Source organism: Sinohyriopsis cumingii, chromosome 2 (genome assembly GCF_028554795.1).
Source record: "Sinohyriopsis cumingii isolate HCF-2022 chromosome 2, ASM2855479v2, whole genome shotgun sequence".
Classification (NCBI taxonomy): Eukaryota; Metazoa; Mollusca; class Bivalvia; order Unionida; family Unionidae; genus Sinohyriopsis; species Sinohyriopsis cumingii.
Genome location: NC_142962.1, coordinates 29,732,559 through 29,753,283, shown reverse-complemented (window position 1 = coordinate 29,753,283; position 20,725 = coordinate 29,732,559). Strand labels below are relative to the sequence as shown.

The 20,725-nt window shown below is 33.7% G+C and overlaps 1 protein-coding gene across 2 annotated transcripts in view; it reads left to right on the top strand.

Moving 5' to 3' along the window:
* LOC149804544 (uncharacterized) overlaps positions 1–20,058 on the top strand; it is a 37,908-nt gene extending 17,850 nt beyond the window's left edge. For both annotated transcript variants that reach the window (XM_089941380.1, XM_089941374.1), the window contains 5 exons: positions 1,544–1,596; positions 5,987–6,130; positions 10,208–10,276; positions 11,490–11,634; positions 17,588–20,058. In XM_089941380.1, coding sequence (XP_089797506.1) covers positions 1,544–1,596; positions 5,987–6,130; positions 10,208–10,276; positions 11,490–11,634; positions 17,588–17,609 — 433 coding nt within the window. In that variant the 3' untranslated portion in view covers positions 17,610–20,058. The remainder of the gene's footprint in view (positions 1–1,543; positions 1,597–5,986; positions 6,131–10,207; positions 10,277–11,489; positions 11,635–17,587) is intronic.
* The last annotated feature ends 667 nt before the right edge of the window (positions 20,059–20,725 follow it).

The following is a 20,725-nucleotide window of genomic DNA, read 5'->3' as shown; positions in this document are numbered from 1 at the left end:
TATGACCTTCATTTTCAAATTTTTACAAACTAGTTAATTTTTATGTTTATGGTCAGTTTTCTTAAACTGTTCATAAATAGGTCCTGAAACATTACGATCTCATTTATTGCTACAATCTTTCTGCAAAAATATTCCCCAGTGATTTGTATTGCATGCTTCACAGACAGTTGTTCAAAACTGACTAACTCGACTTGAAATTGTGAGTGAAAATCTTTAGCAGTAGAATAAGACCACCCAAGCAATTGCATGACTGTTAATTCAAAGCTGAAAATGATTATTTACAAACCCAGAGATATTGTCTTTTAACTAGAAGTTTATCTTTTGTTCACATGAATCCAGCTGATACAAGCACTTCCTGCTCATTCTTAAATCTGATAAGCACTTGGTTGTGGTAAAGCAGACTAATTGCTGATTTGAAATCACTATTAAGTGGTATTAGAAGGTACATAAATAAGTTCTGGAAAACATGTTTACACAAGATTTGTATTTAGATCATCAATCTTGACAACTTTAGTCAGTGGAAAAGCAAATTGAATTAAAGTGTAAAGATATACTAAAATATAAATTCAAGCACTACATCAAGGAAAATTCTGTGGAACAAATATCAGTTCTAACTTAAGAAACAAATAAAAATTTGTGTAGTGTTTTAAGCAATTTTTTTAGATAGAAAATAACATCATGGCAGAGCAGTACAAATTCTTAGAAATTAAAATATTTTGGGACTTTTTCCAAAGGGTATGATTTGTGGGGAATTTTCGACCTTCTGGCTAAAATTGCCTAATTTTGAACTTAAGCTCATTTCTCCAGCACTGTAAAGTTCATAATTCCATATTAAACTGTTCTGTCATTAAACATGAGATTTCGTTTAAGTTTTTCCATTTAATTAAATCAGGCCTCTGCTGTGGGCTAAAATCTCTTGGCCCATTTCTATTAAATACACATGATAAGAATCTTGTAGTCCTTTTGACCGATGTCTGGTCAAATCCCTATATATAACTAAGTAATTGCATCCTGAGTGATACTACACCACATGTCACCAGTCTTGCTGGTATAAATAAACTTCATACTAAGGGATTATTAATTGTTAGCATCAAGAACCTTGTTGTTCTCAATCCTTCTGGTATCAGTAATACTAAGTGATTAATCATTAGCATCAAGATCCATATTGTTCTGTCTTGCTTGTATCAACAATACTAAGTGATTAATCATTTAGCATCAAGAACCTTGTTGTTCTCAGTCTTACTGGTATAAACTTGATCATGAATGGAACAACCTCCTTATCGATGACACCATAAAGATTATTTATGAACTCCTGTCTAATTTACTTAAATATATCACCTGTACTGAAGAGACAACTGGTCATCAAGGACAATACTTTGTTGTTTGTAGCATCCTTTACAAGCAGGTATTACTGTATACCAACCTTTATTTTAATTTTAAACATTGGTGAAGACTTATGAAACCATGTTGAGTATTTACATACAGAAAATCCTTGCTGAATCTGTATGAAATTTTGTTTTAAAAAAATTGCACTTTTTTGCAGAGGTTTGGTGAATTTAACTACAACACCTGGTATTGACAATGGGACAATGTCAGGTAAGATTTTATTTTCCATTAACACATTTTTAAGTGGACTTTTCTTTCTTTTGTTTGCTTTGGAACTATTGAAGGCTCTAGAAAAGACAATACTGTCCCCCCCCCTGCAATATGGAAGCATTATATATTATTTCTTGTGTCCATCCATCTGCTGTCCAGTCAAAAGTTATGTGCTTAGGTCATTTTGGACAGAAATTTTTGTTCCATGAACATATTTCTAGCTTTTAGTTCACCTGCTATAAGACCATATGTCGAGCTTGTATCATTTCTGATCTGGTTTTGCTCTGGGTTGTTATATGGGTTTATTGTACTATGCCATTCTGCATTTTGTTTGGTAACTAGACCAGATGTAAGTATTTTAGGTTGTTTGGAGTTTTTGATATAGAGATATGTTATCTATTTACCAAAATAAACCCCAGACAACAGGATGAAATAGAAAGAAAGAAACCGAAACCAACCAAAATAGTGTAACAATGGAATATCAGACCATGCACAGTGCAATAGAATTTCAGTCATTAAGTCAAGTGTAAAAAATACGGAAAGCATCTACAAAAATGAAATAGAATTCCAATCACTAAGTCAATATAGAGTATAAGGAAAACATTTATAACAGTGATTTTATTACACACCATTCATAAATCCATGAAACATTAGAATCATTACCATATAATATAGGTCAAGGATGTATCAGTTGTGCAGGACCTACTCTCGGATTCTCAGTTGTGGAATTTGTCCATACCAGTTTGCTTAAAAGCTTGAAAATTTTGTGTATAGAGTAATACTCAAATCCAAATCCATAGAAACATCACACTGAATATAAACTGTAGTGAGTGCTCCAGAATAAAGTATTTGGTTTTCCACAGATGAATCATACATCAATCACTAAATTAAATTTCCTGCTATGCAATGTAACCATAGAAACATCACACTGAATATAAACTATAGTTATGGGTTACTGTATTTGTATGGGAAAATATGAACGAGTTTTTCGGATGGAATACTGCACAACCTTGGGAATGCAGTATATCCATCCGACAAAACGAGTTCATATTTTCCCATACAAATGCAGTAACCTTTTTATTATATGTTCATTTTCTTATTCTACCTAATGCTTAATTACATTAACAAAATGCACTACAAGAAACAAAGTAACTGAATGTATGCCATATTCCAAACTAAATACACAAGCGCTGATTCATTATTACAAGACAACAACATTATTACTGTGCACATAACTGCGCCCAGATAAATTTGAACTTAGTCACATGCTATACATAACTTTTGAAAGAAAATGGTGTGTCTAGTTAAAATTGAAATTTGGAGTCATATTGTGAATGAATGCACATTGCAACAACTTTTCCATTTGATCTGGAATGAATAGATTTTGGTATTTTTGTCGATTCTACAAAATTTCGTGATTATGGACTGGATTTATATGTGACAATTCAACACGAAATACATCGGATTGAAGAAGCGAGGGTGAAGCGTGTTGACATTTGCAAATGTGTTTCTGTTTCTGTCATTGAATGTTTGAAGTCATAATGTGGGAAAAATATGAAGTCTTTCAATTGCAGTTATCAAAAGATGCTATGGAATTTAATGTTTATTTCATTTTGAGTGCAGTATGGAGGATGTAATTGCACTTGGAATATAGTCAGAATTACAATACAATTTCGAAATGTGTAATCAAGATTGAGAACCTATGACATGGCCCATGTAATTCAGATTTGCAGAACTAAAAAAGTACATTTTGAGGAAATTCAGGATGTAAAACTAAGTATATTTTTTTGCCATTCTTATTACCAGCTAAAGAAGACAGTTTATGCCTTGTCACTTGCATAGCTAGCCTAAATCTGAAACATTGTATCAAAAAAGTTAACATAGAATGTGCCAAGGCCGAGCTGGTATGTGGCAGTCCAAGAAACATCTGCTTTACTTCATTCGGAAACAAATTTAATCAGCCAAAATGTAAAGCGACTTCTATGTGAGTGTACATGATTTGTTTACAATTCAAAAGTGCTAGTGTCTGCATCCATTGTTTGTTCACAATTGAAAGTAGTTCCTTTATGAGTGCAATATGAAGTTGCGTGCGAGTTCAGTATTGTAAAATATTGAACGATTGTGACAATGCAAAGTTAACGGAGAAGAAAATGAGCATATTATCATGAGTGATCCAGGATAAAGTATTTGGTTTCCCACAGATGATTCATACATCAATCACTAAATTAAATTTCCTGCTATGCATTGTAACCATAGAAACATCACACTGAATATAAACTATAGTGAGTGATCCAGGATAAAGTATTTGGTTTTCCACAGATGAATCATACATCAATCACTAAATAAAATTTTCTGCTGTGCAATGTAACATAAATGATCTCAACTAAGCATGGCAGACAACAGTTTGGTTTTTTTTACCACAAGATCATTTTATTTCAGATAATGGATACAATTAATTCTTTTTTACTCCTTATTTGGGTTTCAAACTAAACTCTCAGTTTATCAAACATACTTTCTCACTCACTTTCTGGTTTCTAGAATAGTCTTTTTCAGTAAAAAAATTTGTCATCTTTGTCAAGTATTTGCAATGGCTAGTTTTATTATTTCTAAAACAAATTGAACAAGTTCAAAGTAAAAACTGTTGTATACACGTGTTATATGAGATTAACTCAAATGCATCAAATTATTCAGATTATTAAAGATGGTGAACTACATCACATCTGTTGCTTGAAAACAGACCTACCATGCAAATATGGCAACTGTATTACTAAAGAAACTCCCATTTGATTCAAAATGCCAACAAGTTAACAGTGTTTGGGACACCATGGCAACAATGAGGTTAGAAATTATAAGTAGATGAATGAAATGACTAAGTTTTGTGCATTTGTTACGCTCTTAATGCTTTACATTTTAAATATCATTACAAGGGTACAAATAAATGGGAGACAAATACTACAGTAAGTCCTTGATGCTATATGCTTTTGAAAGCGGTAGGGGGTGCAAACAAATAGGAAAGTATGAGAATACTATAGGGTTTTCCCAGTTTCTTCCTCAACCAGTTATAGCAGTTGCCATCATGCACTGAAAAATTGTGTTACCCCCCCCCCCCCCAAAACCTCCAAAACCCCAAAGAGAGATAAACACTGAGCTTAAGATAGAAAGAATGGCAGGACATGAAGCAAGCATGTTAGAGATGAAATGGTAGGTGTGTAGAGAGGTTGCATGTCAGGCATCTGCTATAAACAAAAATTATTTGTAGCATCGAGATAGATTGCTAAATGATTTTTTCTTCTTCCAAATTCAGCGTTGTAAATGCTTGTGATTTATGTTAGGACAAGTCCCATGTAAAAGACAAGTGATTTATGTAAGGATAAGTCCCACATAAAATACTGTTGATTTATTTAAGGATAAGTCCCATGCTAAATACAAGTGATTTATGTAAGGATAAGTCCCATGTAAAATACAAGTGATTTGTGTAAGGATTAGTCTCATGTAAAATACAAGTGATTTATGTAAGGATAAGTCCCATTTAAAATACGAGTGATTTATGTAAGGATAAGTAACATTTGAAATACGAGTGATTTATGTAAGGATAACTCCCATGTAAAATACGACTGATTTATGTAAGGATAACTCCCATGTAAAATACGACTGATTTATGTAAGGATAAGTCCTATTTGAAATATGAGTGATTTATGTAAGGATAAGTCCCATGTAAAATACAAGTGATTTATCTAAGGATAAGTCCCATTTGAAATGTGATTGATTTAGTTAAAGATAAAACCTATGTAGAATTGATTTATATGTTGATAAGTTGCATGTAAAACACAATTGATTAATGTATCATTCAGTAGCTAAAAAAGCAGAATAATTTGATGACTTCATTTGCATGGCATAGGATTATTTGTGAGCAAAAGTGCAGAAATTATGCATTTAAAAGTACTCAGTGCAGAAATTATGCATCTAAAAGTACTCAGTGCAGAAATTATGCATCTAAAAGTACTCAGTGCAGAAATTATGCATCTAAAAGTACTCAGTGCAGAAATTATGCATCTAAAAGTACTCAGTGCAGAAATTATGTTCAAAATCATGCATTTAAAATACTCAGTGCAGAAATTATGCATTTAAAAGTACTCTGTGCAGAAATTATGCATTTAAAAGTACTCAGTGCAAAAGTACGAAAGCACAGTACTAAAAATAGTGCTGTTCACAAACATACATGTACATGCATAAAATATACAAGTCATGTATGTGCAAAGTAAAACCATGCTACAGATAACTTTTCCTCTTGAATATTGCATTTTGTAAAGATACATTATTTTGATTTAAGTTCCTATTACAATATTCAGATCTTATCATTCATTAAAATTTCTTCTCCTTTTATTTACAGGAAAAACATCACCAAGGACAACAGTTACAACAACTCTAACAACTACAGCTGAACAATCAACAACAGACAGCAATATTGTATTTAATTTTGCAATTGCAGTGATTGCTGTAGTTGTAATTCTAATTATCATTCTTTTGATTATTGGTAAGTAGTAAGAAATAGGAGCATTTAGTGTATCAATGCCATATGATCACCTACCCTTAGAAAAATGTGTTACATACCAGAAGCTACACAGACTGTCAAGGGTTTCTTACTCTCCTGAATTTATAAAACTTTGTGCGTTTTACAGGACTATTTATTCCAAACTGTTAGAAATGATGATGATTGGGATGTTCTATTCAACTGTCTCTCCATCACTCTAACTCTTCATATAGTGTTAAAAAATTTACTAAATTGTGATTTGAATTTTTAATGTAGCCTTAAATTATTTTCATTCATATCATTACGACCTTTGCAGTCTGGCATGTTTATAGTGATGTCTTGCACTAACCCACACCCATCCGCATCCGAGGTGGATGCTCTAACCACTTAGGTGACCAGAGCAATCTACAAAATTGCAATGGTTCCCTAATTTTGATTATTTTGATGCTTTGAAGTTATAGTTTACACAGAGGAGATTTACTGTTGTTACATTAACTAAAACTGTGGTAAGTTCCACCAAGTTCTTATGAAAGTTAGTGACCTTCATTACCACTCCAAAATTTCAGGCTCATGTTTTTGGTATCCCTGTAAAGAAACATTCATGCCAAGTTTGATGACCAGTGTTTAAGCAGTTCTGGAGAGTCTCACAAATGTGCATAATGTATAATTGTGTTATTGTGTCAAGTCAAGAACTTCTTCAACATTTCTTACATGAAATTGTTTAACGAATTAATGAAGTCCTCAATATTTTAAGTCAGAAGGACATTATCAAGGACCTGAATTGACACGAGTCCCAAAATGATGATTATAAGAAACACATTTTCAAAAGATCATGTGCCCTATGTATTGCTGTTTTTGTTTTGTTTGGATTTTTTTTAAAGAACTCCCCAAATCCATATTCAAGTTAGTTCTGATTCTCTCTTCAGAACTTAATGCCTTCCTTTATACCAATGCCTCAGACTTGCGGGGTGGGGTGGTGGGGTGGTCACCTAGAAATTGAGGAAGAAGTCCTGTAGTGCTGGTGGGCTTGGAACGAAACTTCTCTCCACATCAACAAAATCTAGAAATGCACCCTGTTTTTCAAGGGTGTGTACCTCATGTGCCAAGGGGGCATTCATACCCCTTCTTTCTGATTGGTAGTTTGGAACCCCTGCCATTGCACAGCTTAATAGGAGATTACACTCAGAGTCTATCAGTGCAAGAGGTGTTGGACACCTTCAGTTGCATGTGGGATGGACTATAGCCTATACCTTCCAGGGCTTTGAATTTTCCTTAGATTTTATTGTCTCAAAGGTCAATTATGAAATCAGAAGATATTCATGGAGAAATTTATTTTGGGAGGGGACATTTCAGTTCAAACATGGTGATCATTAAAAGCATTGTTTGATTGGCTCAAGCTTTACTTTCAAGCATGTTGATTGGTGTTACATCTCTATGGTCTTAAACTAAAAGCATCTGAAACGGTGTCTGAGAAAAACTGAGGCAGAATTATTGGAGGAAAATGGGTGCTTTGTCAAATTGAAGGATATTGATAAGAATGTGAAAAATAAATTCTTACTCAAAAGGCTGTTGCATGTAGTTCACGACTGGTGAAAACGAAACTATGACAGTTAAAGTTGGTGATACATTTTGTGAAATGTGATTTAGCTGGACAGGCATTGTGTAATTTGTGCAAAGGAAATTATTTATGGCAGCCGCAGTTCAGTAGTGCTTGAAGATCAGAAGAAATCAGGTGCCTTGAGCTCCAGAGACCAGTCTCTTGCTCATTATTGCTGAGGTGGAAGTTTTTGTGTGTTTATTGGTTGCTATCTAATACATCTTATGAACTTTGAGTGAAGCTTCCTTTGATAATCTTACCTGTAAAACAGGCTACCTCCTCGGGCTAATGACATTCATGCTTTGTCAGTGGCAAAGAGTTGTTTGTTTCAGTGGTGACTGATCATTCTCTCATCCTTGGCAGATGGGGTTTCTGTCCAAGGATCAACTACCTTTGGTAGCTCCTGTTCCTATAGAAATCGCTAGTCTCAACTGTGTATGTGATGGGAATGATGAAGATAGCCTCCTTTGCCAGTTAGAACTTTGAAGTTCTGTCTAGCAAAAGCAAGAGGAAAGAGAAGGTTGTGACCCTCTTCTCTTTAAAAGGTACTTCTGATATTTCAGCAGCCATGATCTCAATGTGAATTGTTCCAACTATTAAAAGAACTTATCAGTCATACTGAAAGAGATCTCTATTGCATGAAAATCAAAGCCCATGACTTCAGGGCTGTTGCTGCTTCCTCTGTTGTTTTAAATCATTTCTTTATGGATTATATCTTAAAACCCCAAAATACTCTCCTCCCTCCCCACTCTCATGTCCTTCATTGTCAGTCCATGTCAACCAAGTCAAAGAAGGGAGATATTCCAATTGCTTTGAGTGGAATATGGTATCTGTCTGGGATCATTTTTTTAAAATTCTAAACCTAACTGGAAGAAGAAAACGATATTGCCGAGCTGTAATGGCAGGTAAATATTGCTTAATTAAAATAAATTTTACCTCCTACCCCCGAAAGCTGCATTTTTTTTACAATGAAAGGTTCATAAACAATCAGCTTCATCAAACTGAACAAGAATATATTAGAGACAACCATTCCATTTTTAGGGGATAGACAGGATAACATTTGACATAATATCTGCAAGTGGTGCGCTTACAAAAAATAATAGCAGAACAAGTCGTCAGAGGGGACATAGATTTTACCTAAAATTTAGATGATAATATATATCAATATTTCGGTATATATGGATCATATGGTTATTTAGTATGAAAGAGATCTTGTTTTCCCTTTTAAATATAATGGTTGCAGCCTTGCATACTGAGTGTTATGAGTCTGTTCATGTATGGCCACAGTATTAGGTTACATGCTGGATAACATATCTCATGGTATAGGAATCAATGTCAAAGTAAGTTTCACTTTACTTGTTGGAATTATGAACATGTATTTTGCTGAATTTCGCACTTTAAGGAGTTTTTACTGATAATGATTTGATTTATATGAATGGAAAGATTAGCACTGGCAACAAGGAGTTTGTACTGATAATGATTTGCTTTGCATCACTAGAAAGATTAGCACTTGCAACAAGAAGTTTTTACTGATAATAATTTGCTGTACATCACTGGAACGATTAGCACTCGCAACAAAGAGTTTTTACTGATGATTTGCTTTGCATCACTGGAAAGATTAGCACTGGCAACAAGGAGTTTGTATTGATGATTTGCTGTACATCACTGGAATGATTAGCATGGGCAACAAGGAGTTTGTACTGATAATGATTTGCTGTACATCACTGGAATGATTAGCACTTGCAACAAGATACAAATGCTTGAAATCTTGACTAAAATTTCCACAATTAACTAGCATTTTGCAAACATAAAAACATTAAATTAAAAACTGACAATTTCTAGTGTATGCCTGCTTATTATTATAATAATTATTTTTATTATTATTATTATTATTATTATTACGCTGTTTATGTATGGGAAAATAAATGATTTTGATCAACCATGTATACTGTAAAACCTTCAAGTCAAGATCGCAAGTTAGACTTGGGAAGCTGACTTGAATTAAAATGTGCTATGAGTTGAAGACAAGGTTGGCCTTTTGCAAAATGCAACTAATGTGAATCACTGAACATGGTTGTCATTAGAAATGGCTCACTTCAGGGTTTGTTGCAGTGAAAAATTATCATAAATGTATTGTTTTTGAGGGGGGGGGCCCGTACCAGTTTGATGGGGTATTTTGTGGTTGTTACATGACATTAAAGATCCAACAACAAACAGGACCTCCTCCTCACTCAGTAGCATCAGGACCTCCTCCTTACTCAGTAGCATCAGGACCTCCTCATCACTCAGTAGCATCAGGACCTTCTCATCACTCAGTAGCATATCTACAAATATGAGTATCAAGCAAAATGTATGCAGAACAGCAACAAAAATGACACAAAATTGAGTTCACAGTTTTTCCTAATAAATTACTAAGCTAGTTGAATATTTACATTAGGTTTTATATAATGTATTTTTATTTCTTTTTTTTTTTGTCATTACAGTATGCGGGAAATATAAACTTTACAAAAAATGTAAAAGGCCAGGAAGAAATAGAAGACAATCACACACAGGTACTCTGCTTTTTAAAATATCATCATCATGTGGTGTCCCACTGTATAAACTCACAAAGTATAGAATTTAAGTGTAGGATTTAAGCCACAAAATATTAACTACAGACCTGGATTTGTAAATTTACCAAATCTGAATTTTGTTTGCATTCCTCTCATGTTTGTATTTCATCTGTCACCTCATTGGTTTTCACTTAGGGTCTCAGAACTGCATTCAGATTTTGTATAACTTCCATTCATTGCATTCTTTCATCTTCACATTGTTTTGAGCAAAATGAAATGCATTTACCATGGCCAGGTTTTCTGTATTCATGTGTTAAAAGAGACAACTTAGCTTTCATATCTTGTCTTATCAAAAGTGTTGTCATAAAATGGCATATGATTAAAATGCAAAAGACATTCATAGTTATGAGCATAAATCTTATTCCTTTTTTATATTTCACAACAGTAAAATCTAATAATTTTAAACTCTTATAAGACAAAACAAGAAAAAAATGGCAAGTCTTCTTAGGAGAGGTGTCAAACTGATTACTATATAATTTTGGTTTTCTTGCTTCTACCAACAAAGCAGATTAAGATATCTAGGTGATCTCATCTGTGTGTCAGACATCAAACAAACTTTAGATTTTCAACATTGGTATAACAATTAATGCTGATGTGGCTTGGTTTCATATAAGAGTAATGACACAGAGAACAACAGGGTCTACCAGTTGGTTGTTCATGGTAACAACAGCCAATCAAATATATTTCTTAGAGTAAATCCCCACTGATTAAGTTCTGAATAATTAATAAGATCATATAAAAAGACATAGCACCACCATTTTCTGCTATGTTACCAAATTTTTAAATATACAAGGCAGGTATTAACCATTATGAGTAAGAGGAAGAGAAACAATCTTGTTGATAATTGTAACCCAAAGAAGGCAAGAAGTTAAATGGTATAAGATATTGATGCATCAGGACAGATTTAATGAAGGAACAAAATTACACATCAGCTCCTCTCATATTTAAAGCTTTTAGCATTTCATATAAAGAAAAAGTTTCAGTATTGATATCACTATCAAATCAAAATATTTTATAATATGTTGAAACTCACTGCTCTGAAAAGATCAGATTAAATGAAAGCTTATGTGATATAACACTTGCATGAAATTTTTCATGATTTTGTCCTAAATTGCATTATGCAATAGTAAAGTTTAGAATTTCACTTTTTTAGAAAGATGTCCTGTTACCAGTCGTTATTATTATCATAAGCCAAAAATTTATGAAATTAAAGCAGACTTGGTACAGTTTGGTGACAGTAGCCAGGTTACAAGTTATAAAGTTTCTGCAAATGCATCAGAGGATGAAGTTCATTGCAAGTAAGTATTCTTTGTAATAAAGAATTGTAACTTTGTTTACTTTTTCACATTTCTCAACATATTTGTTAGGTAGACCAATTTTGTAAAATCAATGTTTTCATTTAATCTGAAAGTAAGGATGATCATTACATTATGGTTTCATGCATATATCTTTTTGTACATATAGTACATGCATTGTGGATTGCAGATTGTAAACTTGATTCAGTGGACATGGAAATAGGTATGAGGGATTAATTGTCCACTATGAATAGTGGATGTCCACTATGCCTGGTGGATTTCCCAGAAGCCCGGTGGACATCCACACAATCAGTAGGACTCCACCATGGATCTTATTGCAGTCAGTGAGTGTTAGCTCTTCTTGCTGATATTACTGCATTCAGTGATCAAGTAAACACACAAAACAAACAGATGCAAGAAACCACCAGACCATGATCCAGATCATACATTTCTTGTGGTATTCATAAGTGGCTTAGCTACGAATGCATACAGACAAATGTGTGTGACATAGACGTAATATCACATTTTACGTTTCTTGAATTTTCCCTGACTCAGCCACACAGCAGAGCAGACATATTTCCTGTTTCCTGGTTATAATGTACATTCCTTTGGATTGATAAAGTGTATACCTATTATCATGTCTGCATGCAGAAATTACATTCTGCTCTGCATCAGGCAATATTTTCAATATTCTTTCTCAATGTATTATATTTCATAAAAGTGCATGTTATACTGGTCACTAATTTGTCATAGTTTCCCTATTATTTCCATACTACAATACCCACTCTAGACAAATTAATGTAATCATTAATACAAATAAAACTTGTAAAGAGATCACAAGCAAATGACTTACCAGTTATACCATAAATGCAAAATCAAGTACATGGGAAATTATAACATGTATGTTATATCTCTGTTCAGTGCTTTTTCAACAAGAATAGCATGGCATCATATCATAAAATAATAAGATAAACAAGCTTTGCTAGAAAATGTTCTTCTGTGATGTGATTTTGGATTTTTAATGTAGCTTTAACAATTTTTCAGTCATATCGCTACGATGTCTGCAGTGTGGCAGTTTATAGTGATGTCTAGCACTGGGGCATCATGCCGCAGACATGTAGCATGATGTCCCACCCAGTCACATATCCTGACACCAGACTGACCAGTCCTAACACTAACCTCTTAATGCTGAACACCCAACGAGGCAGCTGTTAGTACCATTTTTGTAAGTCTTTGGTATGACTCAGACGTGGATCGAACAAATGACCTCCCTGATCTGAAATGTTCTTCTGTAGCTGTATTCTTAAAGTAACTATTGAATGAATATACTGGCACGAAATCACACACTTTAAAATTAATAACATATCAATTTGTGAAAAACAAATCTGGACTCTCATATTACCATGTAAGACTTGTTTCTTATGGTATATAAAACAAACTGTGTAATTATGTTTTTGCCCAATTATGAACCAACCATTTAAATTTGCAACCAGAAAAAGTAAATAAGTTTTAGATGACCCTGATTCAGTTTGTTATTTTTTTTTTAAAGAAAGCTAAACAACTATTTTATTTTCAAGCCATTTCCCATCTCATCCTTTTCTTTTTCTCTACCCACCCACACATATAATAGGTGCTTATAATAGAAGTCTAAAGTGGCTTACAATTTTTATTAAGACAGTTTGTGGCAACTACTGGTCAGTTTTGTGTTTTAATGCTTAAGAAAAGTTAAAAAAAACCATGAACTGTTGGATGAAAATGTTTCTTGTTGTTGCACTGTACTGTAAAACCTAATAAGATTTTAGCTTGTGAAAGACAAATTTTGGACTTGGAGAAACACAATGAGGTCATATTGTGATATTTTCAATTAAAATTGGTTTCTAGCAAATTATATAAACACAATAAACTCTTAATACAGAAAAGAAACCAGATATCAAGAGGCACATATTTATGAGATGTTTCACAAAAGCTCAACTAGACTACAGGCCTTCTTTTTCTCAAAAAGTGAATGAGAGAGAGGGAGTGAAACAGATGTAACCATAGCATTTTCACTAACTAGAAAAATGACATCCATCATTAGAGAGCTTGCATTTTTTTTAATGTGCTGCAATTATCTTCATTTCAGAATTTGTCTATAGACACAATTTAGAAACAATGTTCTTGTTTGAAAATAAGTAAATTAGTCAATTGCTGCTTTGCATTTTGTATTTAAAGAGAATTTATGTAATTATTTGGGTTATTAGTCTAATAATAGTGTCTGTTCTTATTTTCTTCTTATCTGTAGTTTAATCTGGTCATAATTAACTAACTTAAAGCGATCATTAGCGGGTATGCATAAAATGAAATTATCTTCATTTCAGAATTTCTCTACTGACAAAATTTGAAATAAAACTTTGATACCATTCTGTATTCAGAGTATGTAAATTGCTATCTAGCAATTCTTTTTGTATTTAAAAAATAATTTGTGAAACTAATTGGAGTATTAATTACCTGCTATTATTGTGCCATTCAAGTTTTTGGCTATAAAGTCCAACTTGGTCATAAATGACATAGCAAACTTAAAACTTCAGAAAAATTTAAGAATAAAAGTCACATGGGCTAGCATTGCAGCAATAATCAAAATAAGCACATTGACAACGTATGCACTAACTCTAGAATTAATACAAAAGGTAAACAATAAATAGACAAAACTTCTTCCAAATCCAGTTTAGAGTAAATAGCAGGTATAACTGTAAAAATTATGAAGTCACCTATTATTAGCAATCAATGCAGTGTGAGGTAGATTTTGTAGTCTGGGAGAATGCATGTCTCAGCAATTTCAGGTGATATATAAATAATGCATTATTGATATATATGATGTGTTTGGCTTGTGTGTAAAACATTACAAGTTCAACCAACAAAAAAGAAAAATATTAAGAAACAGTTCCACTTATATGAAGCTAAAAATAAACCAACATTCAGACTAGAGGCTTTTTATTGCAATGTTTATACTCTATACTCTTGTATGGATACTCATTTTACGACAACATTATAGCAGACATTTTCTGTTTGAAAATATAGTGATGATGAAATAGAGTGATATATTTCTGCTGACAAGGCCTAGGCCAGTAAATTTTAGGAGACATCATAATTTAAAAGGGCTCAATGTCTTGTCTTTCCAGCCACATCAGTCATTTCTTGAGTGCAAATATGGCTTTGAAAGGGGTGTTTATGGTGGACCTTTTGGTCATTGTAAAATGTAGATCCTGCTTCCTGTTTATCAGGAATGAAACTTTCTCTCATGTAGCGTCAAGGAAGAAGTGGATAATGTCAGCATCAGTCTTACATTCAGCAGTGGGACAGTCCTTATCAATTTTAAGCCAGTACTGCACATCTTATAATGAGTTAAAATATTCCTGTAGCACAGGTTTAGCCTCTACAACATCCTCATCCATGAATCCCATAAAATCACAATCATATTCACAAAGTAATCTTTCCATTTCCTGGACGTCTCCATTGTGAGATTAAACATCTTAATTCACTTGTAAATACTGATAAGACGAAACTCACTTTTAATTTGATTTCACAGGAAAGTGAAACCTAATTGTTTGAGGAGACCTGATTTGTACTGCAGCTATATTATGCAAATGAACATTTGTCTGTTCTGAGATGCACTGCAACAGTCACAGAAAGACATGTTACCGCTAGTCCTTTCTGTGATCTGTTGCTGACCAGGTATTAGTAAACAAAGGTTGACAATAACTTGGTGTTCTGCATAATCAGTGATCTGTGTTTACAGGGATAAAGTCACTGATCTGCTGGGGTGGCTTTTGTGCTAAAGACAAATTTGACAGTCATGTGTACTTTAGTCAAATACATGTACAATATTTGAAACAGACCAATAACTATTATGGCTTTATATTAGAGACACACATAATTTCAGGTGTTAATTAACCTGTTAGGAATAAAATGCAGTAGTGGCAAATTAGAGTTAGACTGTGACTTAAAACACATCCTGTGCTCCCACTAAATGAAACAAGTATTGTTTGATGTAAAGGTTTCAGCTCATGTTGAAAATATTTAACATTTAAAAAAAAAAATCAAAATTTTATAATTCGGATTTTGTAGTTCATAGCAATGCCACATTATATCTGGAATAATGTTATAGTAAAGCATGTTATAATGGGGGAGAGCTGTATGAAGTCTCACGACAAGAGTGAAAAACATAAAAAGAATGAACTATTGACAACAGGAATGAATTGAGAATATTTTTTGCTTAAACTTAAAACTTTCTTGAGTAGGAAATGAGACTGCTGTTTGCCAGACTGAAGTAGATGAAATGACTGCATCACTACCTCAAAGCCTATTTAATTTCAGTGTCTTCTCCTAGGCCTAGTTTTTAAAAACTATTCCAGATTTGTTCTTTAAGAATGAAATACCTAATTCTGAAATTATGTGGACTGCAACAGGTTCTTTCTCCACCAGTTATACTGGCTGCCATGTATAGCCTATCTTGTGCTGAAAAATGGCATTAAACCCTAGAACAACAACATCATGTTGACTACATATACCATAATCAACATTTTTCCTAAGTGTATATGCAGTTAATTATAGTGCTTGAAAATGATGTTTTTGACCATGAAAAATCTTGTAAAATTGTCTGACTACATGTGAATGGCTGGACATATCAACATGTAATTTTCACTGAAAGACTTTTTATGATGTCTAGTTAGTCTAAAATGAAAATCATGCTGATCTGATGGAAAAACATATCACCACATCAGCTTCTTGAAAATCTTGTTAATGCTATATTTTCCTGAATGGAAAGTCATATTGAGGTGGGGTTTTCACCAGAAGATTTCTTATGAAATCCTAAATGATAATGGTGCCACTCAAACATCTCATATATCTGTCACGGCAACCATCTTAAGAATTGTATCACTACTTCTCCTGAATAAATGGTCATATCAGCATGGAGTTTTCACTGAATGACTTTTTATGAAGTCTACCGGTACTTGGCAGTAAATGAAATTGATGCCAATCTGACCTTCAATATAGCATAGACAGTGGTCATCTTGAAATATTGTTATGGCTTCTTTTCCTAGATGGTTAGTCTTATCAACTTTGTGATTTCACCAGAAGACTTTTTATGATGTCTAGTTGGTTCTAAATGGAATGGTGCCAGTCTGATATCCAATGTGGCCACTATGGCAGCCATCTTCAAAATGTTGTTATTGTTACTCTGCCATAATGGAAAGTGAGAGCGAACATGGGGTTCTTAACAGGAGATGCCTTATAATGTCTTGTTGGTTTTAAAGTGAAATGGTGTGGATGCCTTCTTGAAAAATCTTGTTATCACTACTTTTCTTATGGTGTCTACTTGGTCTGAAATGAAAATGATGCACACTGACCCTTAATATGGCCACCGTGATTTCTATCTACAGCTCCCAAATCATGGATGGCTGTATCAACATCAGCTTTTCACCTATAGACTTTTAATGATACATAGTTGGTCATAAGATGAAAATGGTGCCAGTCATTTATCTTGCTGTCATTACTCCCCCTGAACGCATATTGTAAGACTGACATGGGGTTCTCACCAAAAGACTTATAATGATGTCTGTCATCTTGGTCCTTATAAAATGTTGCCAGTCTGAAAGTAAATAATTAATTCTCAATTATGCATCATTTATTTAAATCACACACACCATTTTGGGATCAAAACACATTTTTGTGTCTCAGAAAAAGATTTAATATTGCATGGAAGGTTGGCAGGTATGTTGCGGTCTTTTTTTACAGTCATGACTATTTTTAATGAGGTGAAGTTGCATGGTTTTTTTAAGCTGAAATTACCTGGATTAAGAGACAGGAAAATTTATATTAGAAGTATTATTATGTTGGAAATCAGTTTCATTAGATGAATTACATATTATTTGTGAATAAATGTGACAAATCTCAGAATCAATATATCTCTTTGCAGGGAATATCACCACGCACATTGACACATCATTAGATATGCCTCCATCAAGTGACTGGAACATGTACAGAATTGGACATGATCCTTATCGCCTCAGGACAGTGAAGAGACTTTCAGGAAAATTCCATGATTGTACAATGGTGATATTATATTCAGATGTCAAGACATTGGAGGCAAAACCAGTTGTTGGAGGCTGAAAAAAATTATGTGGATGTGTTAATCTGATTTCATTGCCATTGTTCAATTCTATATTGATATAGACCTGAGATCCATAATACCTTGTCATGCATGTAGAATGTTTCAAAATCAAAAATCACCTTTGTTAAATACAAAATACAGCAACATAAATTAAAAGTTAAATGTATTGTTACATATTTTATATTTTTATACTGAAAGATTGATATGTTTTAATATAAGTAATAAGTAAATTATTGCTTTTTCATAGCTGGCTCCATTACAGAGAGAAAATAGCCTGACCATACGATGAGACTTCATCTTTCGAAAGGGTGAGCTGGAAGGTTCTGGAATACGAGAATGTCGCTTGTTTAGCCTGCCAATACTTTACCCATGCACACTGTCCCTCATTCTTATTCTGGTTTCAGACATAACTATTGCTTTAATATTTTATGTTAAAGGGAAAATGCCTTCACTTCATGTGTTTATATTGCAATTTGAGATTATTCTTTATATGCTATTGCTTGTAAATTTATACGTATTTTGTGTATTTTCTTGTATATCTTCATTTCACTGAAACCTGTCAATGAACTGTAATAAATGCAACAAGTTCAAGGCCCAGAAATAAACAAACAAGTTGTGACTGTACCATGCATATGGTCTGAGAGTGAATGGACTACGGTTTTGCAATAGTTGACCAATGCAAAAAAAAGAGGGTAACAGTGACACAAAGTTTTCATTCCTACAAGTAATTATGATACTATGGTGATTGCACTACCATTTTTAGACAGCCCAGGGGCACAAGGACACCTGCATGTCCGAGCATAGCCTGTTTTTTTAAAACAAATTCATCCTGTATTACTGTTTTGCTTTCCAGAGCTGTCCATGATTGTCCAACCATCTTGGCAGGCTGGCTGGCCAGTCCAGCCATCTAAATCAGGGATCTTACTGAAAGATCTGGTTATCTAGCCAGGCCATTGGCTTCATTTTTCTACAACTACATATATCTTACCGATAGATCTGTCTGTTGTACAACACTACAGTTATGGAGATCTTAATGATAGATTCTTCAATATACCAAATCAAGAGCTTCATCTCACTACAAAACTGAGATCTTAATGATAGATTCTTCCATCTCACCAAGTCAAGAGCTTCACCTCTCCACAATAACAGAGATCTTAATGATAGATTCTTCCATCTCACCAAGTCAAGAGTTTCATCTCTCTACAAAATAGATATCTTAATGTTAGATTTATCCATCTCGCCAAGTCAAGAGCTTCATCTCTCTACAATAACAGAGATCTTAATGATAGATTCTTCCATCTCACCAAGTCAAAAGCTTCATCTCTCTACAAAACAGAGATCTTAATGACAGATTTATCCATCCTAACATGCCTATGGCTACATACTATCACAATTATGGGGATCTTAGTGATAGATCACCCCCACCCCCATCTTGCCAGGTGTAAGGCTACACAAAAATATTTTGATGGGGAGTTTAGCAATAGATCTGTCTATCCAGTCATGCTCATGGCATGGCCAGTACTGGCACTTACCAGACCACCCTCTGCATGGCCAATAAATATGTCAACTATACCCCCACTGAACCAGCTATCGGTACCAGTGTGACAAAATTGTCCAGCAGAACCAGACTGTCCTATGTTTATTGCTTTCCCACAGGGTATGAGCTATGAATTATATGGAGACTATGAAATTACATCAACACTGCCAAAAGGAATGATTTGTCCTGAAATGGAAGCAGACTGTGAACAGGAGACTAAACACAGTGGGTGTGAAGATACTCCCGAGCAAAAGTCCCACTCTACTTGACCAGCATGGAGAGTTTAGTTTTAAGGCGGCTGTTGAGGAGCTTTACCAGGTGTTGCTGGCTTTGTAATGCTCTCCATCCCTTACCACCAGCTGCTTCCCATTTTAAAAAAATCAAGGAGATTAACATAGACTGTCGGAACATATCTTGGGAATGCTAAGGCTTTCTTTTCTCATTCTGAAAAGAATGGACACTGCTCATGGGCAAGGTATATTGGTTTAGACCAGGGGCTTTCCAACATCTTTCCAATTCGCCACATGGGGGGAACCTATGATAAGAATATTTTTCATCAAGTATAAATAGTAAGATGTTGTATATTACATCATAAAAAATTAGTTACCCTCCCCACAACTTTTAATTTTGTCTAGTTTCATAATGGTTTGTGATTTTTTGAGAGATATTCATATGTAGCCTTTTGTTTCCAAACAAATGAGAGTTGTGTGTATTATAAAGAACACCAATCAGGAAGACACACACACACACACACACACACATATATATATATATATATATATATATATATATATATATATATATATATATATATATATATATATATATATATATATATACATACCCTAATTAAATACTGAAATGTATCTGTGGGGAAAATGTTTTTGCCACAGTGGCAGTTCCACTTTTATTGCCAAAATGGCATTTGCCTTTTTATTGCTAAAGTGGCATTTTTCCTTTCAGAACTTTCTTTTCTCATTTAGGAAATGTACTTTATTCAAACCTGTATTTTAGTATTTAGACTGATTTCCTTTATTTCCTCTTTTGCCCTTTCCTCTCTCTCTCTCCATCAAGATGATCAATCTTAAAATATATGTCAAGACTGTAACCCTCTTTATGCAATCTTTCACAGGGTGCCATCAGGAAATGTAAAACGGCATAGGCTTCAGTTATTGTGTTTTTCTATAATTAGTTTTATATTTGAAGTATGGAAATTGTTAGTGACTTTATTTACATGACTTGTTGCTATTCAATATTCTGTGATATCCATACAGTATTATATACCTGTTGTACTCTCTGACACTATGGTATGTTTTTTTAGGAAAAACTCTTGATTAAATATAGGACTGTAATAGAATATTGTAAGTAGTGAATTTAGCTCTCATCACAATCAAAATTAATGTTTG